At 48.2% G+C, this 9,100-nt stretch overlaps 1 protein-coding gene across 2 annotated transcripts in view; it reads left to right on the top strand.

Moving 5' to 3' along the window:
* COL4A1 (collagen type IV alpha 1 chain) overlaps positions 1 to 9,100 on the top strand; it is a 148,261-nt gene that overhangs the window by 131,395 nt on the left and 7,766 nt on the right. For both annotated transcript variants that reach the window (XM_003799995.3, XM_023519173.1), the window contains 6 exons: positions 2,285 to 2,357; positions 3,056 to 3,127; positions 4,181 to 4,309; positions 5,308 to 5,406; positions 6,330 to 6,542; positions 7,450 to 7,627. In XM_003799995.3, the coding sequence (XP_003800043.1) occupies positions 2,285 to 2,357; positions 3,056 to 3,127; positions 4,181 to 4,309; positions 5,308 to 5,406; positions 6,330 to 6,542; positions 7,450 to 7,627 (764 nt within the window). The remainder of the gene's footprint in view (positions 1 to 2,284; positions 2,358 to 3,055; positions 3,128 to 4,180; positions 4,310 to 5,307; positions 5,407 to 6,329; positions 6,543 to 7,449; positions 7,628 to 9,100) is intronic.

Raw genomic sequence — 9,100 nt, forward strand, 5'->3', positions numbered from 1 at the left:
GTGGTGTGTGTACGTGTGTGAGTCTCACTCCCGTGGTGTGTGCACGTGTGTGAGTCTCACTCCTGTGGTGTGTGTGTGTGCACGTGTGTGAGTCTCACTCCCGTGGTGTGTGTGTGTGCACGTGTGTGAGTCTCACTCCCGTGGTGTGTGTGTGTGTATGTGTGTGAGTCTCACTCCCGTGGTGTGTGTGTGCACGTGTGTGAGTCTCACTCCCGTGGTGTGTGTGTGTGTACGTGTGTGAGTCTCACTCCCGTGGTGTGTGTACATGTGTGAGTCTCACTCCGTGGTGTGTGTGTGTGCACGTGTGTGAGTCTCACTCCCGTGGTGTGTGTGTGCACGTGTGTGAGTCTCACTCCCGTGGTGTGTGTATGTGTGTGAGTCTCACCCCCGTGGTGTGTGTACGTGTGTGAGTCTCACTCCCGTGGTGTGTGTGTGCACGTGTGCTGGACTCTCGTGTCCCCTCTTAGTTAGGTTCCCTTCTCTTGTCAGTAACCAGCATCTTTATCAGCATCATAGTGACATTTGCTACCATCCAGTTTTATAAGAACTATTAAAAGGAAAATGTAATTCTGGAAATCACAGCTAGCTGCCCAAATTTAAGACATATTTACAAACTCAGTGCACAAAGGCAAGCTGGCTTCCTTTTGCAAAGAACAGCTCTAAAACCAGCCTGGCCATCTCCTGAGGCTGGCAACAGGCGGAGAATGTTATAGTTGAGCCGCTGAGGTCCCCGTGACTGAGACCAGCCTTGGGAGCACACCTTGGGGCAGCGGTGAGTGACAGGCCCTGGTCTGTGCACACGTGTCTGTCTAGCTTGGTCCTTTGCAGTTCCTGAGCACACAACCCCTCTAGGTGGCTGGAGTCTCAGCTTGACCACATCCCTAGCTACAGGATTGTGCCTATGTGGCTTGTTGAGGTTGAATAGATGCTGAGACTAGGAGAGACTCACCCTCTGTGTCTGTCTGTCCCTATAGTACATGCTGGGAGAAAGGATGTGTCAGAGGAAAGTGGAAACAGGAGAGGTTTGAGGCCTGTCTACAGTGATGCAGACACAGGTTCACCTGGGGGAGCGGGGGGGTCCAGCAGAAGCAGGAGCCTGTTTAGAGTGATTGGGCTCCTCCTGAAGGGTGGATGCACTGACTGATCCCAGCTCTCTAGGCATGAAAATACGTGGTGCTGTTTGGCCTCCGAGCCAGTGACCCATGAAGGGCTATAGAGCAGCCACACAGCCGCGCTGCAAGCGTGACCTCCAGGACCCAGCCTGTCCTCAGAGTCCGGGGCTCTTCCCCACAGTGCAGCAGCCGAGTGTGAGGCTGAGTTTCTGGGCCTCTTACTGCTATGCTGCAGTTTTCTGGTGAGGAGAGTGTAGATGATTGGCCAGTTATTCATCTGTCCCTGCTTTTATTCCTTTGTAGTAAAACAGAAGTGTACTCCCCACTTGGGGAGTGAATCCGTGTCTGTGTCTGTATATGAGTGGAATGAGTGTGAATGAGTGGAATCCGTGTCTGTGTCTGTATATGAGTATGTACGAATGTGTGTGTGAGAGCATTTACTTTGCCTATGGAACTTCTAAGGTAAGGTAAAGCAAAGGAGACCATCTATGTAGAAATAAATGATTTGTTACGTGTTGCTGTCTGTGACCCGAGAAGGGACCACTATGTTCAAATAGCAAGAAAAGGAGCTAAGCTGCAAGATACGTAAACATGGTTCAGTGTTTGAAAGATCCCCAGTGCTCTTTATCTTCCTTCCATATTTAAAATCAGGTGGCAGATAAGACATGGAGCGAATTCCAAGCACCCATGTTTAGGGGCAGGGTTCTGGAAAGGCAGTGTGGTGTCCGTAGACAGGCATGCTGCCAGCAAGGTGTGTGCATCAGGCCAGGGGAGGGAGACAGTCGGCATGAGCCTTTCACCTGCCCCCAGGGACCCACCATGTGGCCAAGAGGGGATGAAACAGATGTTCCAACCTCCCCTTCCCAGTTTAGACACACAGAGGTCTGACACTTGTGGACGGGACAGACCCTCCAACCTCCCTGGTTTAGACACACAGAGATCTGACACTGTGGACAAGACAGACCCTCCAATCTCCCTTTCCTGGTTTAGACACACAGAGGCTCTGTCACTCCTGTCACTCCTGTCACATCATTTAGGCAAACACAGGGCCATTGTTACAATCCACTTTGCAGAATGTGTAGGAGCCTTCCCAGTGCCCAGTTCCCAGACCACTGACAGACTTAGTGCTGTGCTCAGAGCAGTCCCAGCTGACACCCTCTCTGTGTGTCTAGGGCATCGGTGGCTCTCCAGGAATCACAGGTTCGAAGGGTGATATGGGACCTCCCGGAGTTCCAGGATTTCAAGGTAAGACAGCAGAAGACCACTGCACATCCGGGCAGTGAGGGACCTCCTGACCGAGGCCACCTTCATACTGACAGTGCCAGAGTGTTCTCTTCAAACTAAAAGTATCATTTCTGTGGGCACTCAGTTCGTTTAGTCCAATGAATGGTTATATTAAGGCATTCTGATTTTCTTATTGTGAATTAGTGGACTATTAACTTCTCAATAAGAAGTCAAGGATTTGGACCATTCATTAATTTATTAAGCAAACATTTATCGAGTACCTACCGGCTTCTGGGCACAATGATTTTTACTGCTGAATCAGATACACATGAAAAGTGAATAAAAGAAGTTCTCAGCCACCAGGTCTCTTTTGGTCTATTTGGGGACACGTGCAAATCAGATTGTGACCCAAACAGTGTCACCTTCCCCCCTGCTGGTGGTGATCACTTTACAATTTATTGCACGTTAACAAAAGGTGGCTTCCAAGTTTCATCAAAAATTTGACACAGCTGCCCAGAAATAATGCTCTTTTCTTCTTTGAGGATAATTGGAAATAAATGTGCTGTGTGTGCATGTGTGTGTGCATTCCATCTGTACACACAGGTGTGCATATACTTGTGCACACGTGTATGCATGTGTGTGTATTAGGCATATATACACACGCACACGTTTCTATGTCATTGGAACTTCTGTATGAACACACTTGTCCTTCTGTCTAGGTCAGAAAGGTCTTCCTGGCCTTCAGGGAATTAAAGGTGACCAAGGAGATCAAGGGATCCCTGGACCTAAAGGTAGGGACAGGTGACTCTGCAGCTGTTCTGCTAATGGCTGGGGGGACATAGGCCATTGCAAACAGGGAATGAGGGTGTTTGGTTTTTCATATGCAAGGCAACTTGAAAATCATTAGAAAACAATAGATTAAAAGCTCTTTGCAGCATGTCAGGACTTCTGTAGTGGACACTGACATTTTTACCAGCACATTTTCTTGAAAGTCAATGATCTGTGAGTGCAATGGTGCTGCAGAGGGCAGCTGCAGTGGTGCTGCCCATGAGAGGTTCAGCCCCTCCAGGTGGGGCAGGGAAGACCCAGCCGCGCGTGTTCCAGTCTTCTGGGGAGATGGAGTCTGCTCACTTCTCACCACCAGGAGGCTGTGGGGGTGAACAGATCCAAAAACCACTTAGTAATCTTGAAAGGAGCTTCTGGTATAGTACTCATCCTATTTTCTCTCTGCCAAGCAGACCCTGTTTATAGGGCTTTATTTATTTTTCCAAACCATGTTTAGGGGGAGAATGAGAAACCCTCATGTCTGGAGAAGTGGAGTATTAGGAGAGAGAAGACAAGCGAGCAGGAATGTGAGGCTGAACCAGGGGGGCTGAGGCCTCCCCAGACCCTGTGTGGTCCCTGCACTGTGCTGAGGCCTATCCTGCAGGAGAGGGATTAAGCTTGTTCATCAGTAAAAGATTAGGACTGGTGTTAAAATGAGCAGCGAGGCGGATTTCAGGAAGTAGGAGAAACACTGTCCTACTGCCCGGTACTGGCGCTCTCCAGGTCAGCCATGGCCCCTTTCCCCTGAGGGGAGTGAGTGCCACCATGCCCGGTGAGGCTGGTGGCAATCATCAGGGTGCCCAGCACTGAGTAGGAAGTGATGCTGGTACCCTCCAGTGCCTTTTCTAGTCCCAAGAATTCAGGATTTCATGTTAAATAATAAAAGATGTACAGATTAAATACATTTTTCATGAAGATCTGATTACTTGTGTTGTGACAATGATTCTATTTTTGAGAACACATTCCTGCCCCTGTATGTAGACCGTGAAATTGACCAATGTCTTCCCCACTTCCCACAGGTCTCCCCGGCCCCCCTGGACCCCCAGGTCCTTACGCCGTCATCAAAGGAGACCCAGGCCTTCCTGGTCCTGAGGGACCCCCAGGTCTGAAGGGGCTTCAGGGACCTCCGGGCCCTAAAGGACAGCAAGGTGAGATGCTCGCCAGTCCTGTGGGGGACTTTGCAGGGCTCAGGGGTGGGTGAGATTTCCTCCTCACTCATCTAACATCAAAGTTTCTGGGCAATGGTTTTATACAAACACATATTTGGATATGTTTTTCTTACCTCCCTTTAATATAAAAACCAATGATGATTTTAAAAGGACTTTGAAAGCTAGAACCAAATACAGAAAAATCTAGAAGAACACGGAACTCACCGTGTCTTTGTTCAGTTAGGAAAACATGGGCTCGGCACCCCACCATCACCTCCTCAGCTGGGACACCAGAGTGGCAGGGTGGCGTCTCATGCTGTATACATGGTGGGGTGCTCTCTGCACACCCCCGAGCTCTGCCTCACTGGCAGAGATGTATGCTGTTCCCTGTTGCTCCCAGAAACCCTAACCTGGGGTCTTTCTGCTTAATTGAGTTGAACGTTTTCTAGTTCAACAGCTATGAATGAGGGGTAAATAGAAAATAAAAGAGAATGAAAACATTTACAGTTGAAAGCCCACATCCATGAAAATTAAGTTTACAGCACTCTAAGAATAAACTACACATGTGAAAACAAAAAGTCGTCCGTGTCCATGTTGCTTTGCAATGGGTGTGCTAGCAATAGACAATATAGATTGGTTAGTCTGGAATTGAGACAGCAGATTATGGCCAAGACGGAAAGGCTTATCGAATCTCTGCCTCCTCGTAGCCCCCAGAGCCTGCCTTTTCCAAACAGATCTGCCCAACAGGAGCAGCAAGAAAGTGGGAGGAGGGAGCTCGGAATGAGGAGATGGAGCACACGCCCATGCAGGTCTCAGCCTGGCTGTTGCTTCTGCAGTGGGTGTGCTAGGCTTTGTAGGACACAGCTCAACAGCTGTCTAGGAAAACATTCTCATCTACAGTTGAAGGCCTGAAAACCAGAACAGACATTTAGGAAGGACCCGAGAGACAGAGCTATTGCCATCGGGCTGGGTCATGACTTCTTTCTTTCTTGCTTTAGGTGTGACAGGATCCGTGGGCTCACCTGGCCCTCCAGGTGTTCCTGGGTTTGATGGTGCCCCTGGCCAGAAAGGAGACACAGGACCCTTCGGGCCTCCTGGTGGGTTGCTCAGCCTTTCACCCTGGTCACCTTTTCCTTGTGTCACTGGGATATAATCGGTAGGACCAGACATGGGGAAACCTGCAAAATGGAGTTGAAAATGTTACTCAAAGTCTGTTTCTTCCAAGAAATAGGGTCACACAGAAGAGCTGAAGGATTGTCCTTTTTCTGTGTGAGACAGATATTGATCCAAGTCTATTTACGGATGTTGAAAGGCAGGCAGTAGTGTGGCCCTGTGTGGTTTCAGCAATGGGCAGGGAAAGTGGATGTGAGAATAATAATTCCAGTGTTGATCCAAAGGCCATAGTCTGGCACAGGACAGACTCATCTGCTGCCTTAGGAGGCAGGAAGTCACTCAAGGGCCCCCTAAGGACGGATGCTGAAGGCTGAGGCCACCTGGGCACACCGGGGAGTGGTCTTGCAGGTGGCACAGTTAACCGCTCTCTGCCTGCAATCATCCTTGCCACCACATTTTCATGCTCAGGCCTTGGACTGCCCTGGAAGAGAAGGCACCTTAAAAGGAGAATGTTTTAATAATTCTATACTGATCTTCCTTTAGAGGAGCCCCGTGATTCCATATGGATGATGGGCACAGAATTGCGTCACACCCATTTTCATTTATTCTTATTCTATTTTCATGCATTTCATTGTTTCATTGAACTACAAGTTGTGGACATCTTCTGTGCACTGAGCACTGGGCTCATAACAATTTCTTGAGGTGCTTTTTGAGAAGGAAAAGATAACACTCCAGAAAGAGGGTGGGCCAGATTCAGCTAGCTGTGCAACCTTGACCTTTTTTTGTAATGTGAAACGGTGGGATACTTTGTGAAAATACAAGATAGGAAACTCTTCCAATAGTGGTTTGGAGGCTTTTAGGAGAACTTGTATGTCACTAGGGAATCCAAATTGTCCTCTGTCTGCAGGTCCAAGAGGATTTCCTGGTCCCCCCGGCCCAGATGGGTTGCCAGGATCCATGGGTCCCCCAGGCACCCCGTCTGTCGATCACGGCTTCCTGGTGACCCGGCACAGTCAGACAACGGATGATCCCCAGTGTCCTCCTGGGACCAAGATTCTCTACCATGGGTACTCTCTGCTCTATGTGCAGGGTAACGAGCGGGCGCACGGCCAGGACTTGGGTAGGTGGCATTCCTCCCATCCTTCCTTCCTTCACTTGGCTTTGTCCAGCTCCTCTCTGCCTCAGCCACCTGTGCCCTGGAGCAGGAGCTGATGGAATTGCACTCAGGCCTGTAACCTCCTCCTCAGTCCCTCCAGACATCAATTTAACAGCTGTCGCTTTACTAGCAGGAATCTGAGGAGTGCAAACCTTTGAAAATGCTCACATCCGTAACACTTCAGATCTTATCTTTGAATTATCAAGTGGGATCAAGATTCCCACAGTGTGTCCGTAACAGTTTGCTTTGATATTCTTATAGTAGGGCACCTTAACTGTTGCTTCTCTAAAAATATGTCCCTGTTATCATGTCCGAGATTCCCTACCTCATCTGAGCTCTGACCCCTGCCCCTGCAGTCAGCAGACAGCAGACAGCTGCCTCCACGTCCTTGGTGCTGCATGAGGCATCCCCCGCTGTGGCTCGGTGCTCCACATCTTCAGTTATTACTGAGATTTGAATCAATAAGCACCTGCACTGAGGGCATCGCCCCATTTTCTGCAAAACTCTTGTCAAAGACATTGTCCAACATGTGACCATCCATTTTATAAAAATCCACATTAAAATCCTTCTGGAGTTCAGCTTGAGGCAAAGGTTTCTCCCTACTGGTAAACTGGTTCAGTTTTCTTTTGTCAAAAAAGGTTTGACATGATTCCTTACACTTCCCTTCTGCCTGTTTGCTTTAAAATTAATTTGCTCACTGACTATCACTGAAGTATTTGGTATACTAACTCCTTAATTACAGTGTTTAAATCTCCGTTTTAGTGTTCATGCAGAATGGAAGTCTTTCTTCACGGCCAACTGGAATCTGTTCTGCGTGCGGGTTGCTTGTGTTTCATAAAGAAGGTTTTCATGTTGACTTTCCTCTATGCAGGCACGGCTGGCAGCTGTCTGCGGAAGTTCAGCACGATGCCCTTCCTGTTCTGTAACATCAACAACGTGTGCAACTTTGCGTCCCGGAACGACTACTCCTACTGGCTGTCCACCCCTGAGCCCATGCCCATGTCCATGGCCCCTATCACTGGGGACAACATCAGACCCTTTATTAGCAGGTACGTCAAGCATTTGTGGGAACAAATGTATAACTGAAGAAGATCTCTTTCAAATTATTTGACATAAAATTCAGTTGTCCTCTTGAAAAGTTACAGTGCAAAACCATCGTGAGGTGACGTCCAGCTCGAAAACAGAATTCCTATCATATGCAACCCACTGCGATGTTCACATTCCTCCCATGAGCAAATCAGACCAGTGTTTCTCGACTTTTTTTTTTCTAATAACCTTTTAAGACATTTTTTTCTGAATCACCCCTGCCCCTGTGAAATTTTTAAAACTTAATTATTTTTTAATTGTAGTCAAATCTAATACCATAAATTTTGCTAGCTTAACCATCTTTAAGTGCTTGGTTCAGTGACATTAAGTACATTCACATCGTTATCCAACCATTGCCATTATCCGTCTGCAGAACTTTCTCATCTTCCCAAACTGAAACTCTACACCCACTGAACACGCCCCCCACCCCCAGCCCCTGCCACCCTCCGGCCGTGTCCTGTCTGTGTGGATTTCACTGTGTTAGTGAGTGGGGTCACACAGCGTCCTGTCCTTGTGTGACTACGTTGTTTCACTCAGCATAGTGGCTTCAGGGTGGTGGCATAGACCAGACTTCCCCACCTGTTTTGAGGCCACATAACTTCCCATCACGCGTCTGTACCACATTGTGTTCATTTGTTATTCATGGTGGCCACTCGGGCTGCTTCCCCATCTCGGGTGCGTGAACACTGCCGTGAACGTGGGTGTACAGACATCTCTTTGAAACCCTGCTTTTCTTTTGGATATACACCCAGGAGTAGAATTGCTGGATCATATAGAAATCGTTTTTCATATTTTGAGAAACCTCCATACATATTGCCCTCCACACTGGGCACAGCCCTCACACCCACAAGCTGCGTTGTGTCCCGAGGTCTCCACATCCTCGCCAGCACTGGGGTGCCCTGCGGTGTTGATAGTAGCCGCCCCAGCTGGTGTGAGGTGGTCCCAGGAAATTGTAATGACACAGACATACAGAACAACCGGTCTGTTTGTGTATTATAGGTATATCTGTACTTTGTCCATAAAAGTGTACAGATTATACATAAAAATGTATAAAGTAACAATTTTTTCACACACCCTCCCAAACCGAGCAATTTTTGCTCCCGTGGGGTGATACTGTATATTGTGCCCGTTGAGAAGGCACCTGTTTGAGCAACTTCCCACCCTCATCCCATCCTGCTGGGACCAGGTCTTCAGGTCCCCAACAGCCTGCCCGGCAGGAGTGAGATGGGAAGTTGAAATTATTATGACTGGAAGGTACATGGCTGTCCTGTCTTTGCCTTTTTCCTTCTAGTTAAAAGTTGATTGCTTTTTGATCCTCATAAATAATAGAAAACTGGCCAAAGAATAAATTCATCTGACTAAGGAAGGAGCTAGTGTATAATGCCATGTTCCACACACTGAGATAATACAAAGGGGGACCAGGCAGGGAAGCGAGA

The sequence above is a fragment of the Otolemur garnettii genome, unplaced genomic scaffold (assembly GCF_000181295.1).
Source record: "Otolemur garnettii isolate 467f Iridium unplaced genomic scaffold, OtoGar3 scaffold00161, whole genome shotgun sequence".
NCBI classification, from domain to species: Eukaryota; Metazoa; Chordata; class Mammalia; order Primates; family Galagidae; genus Otolemur; species Otolemur garnettii.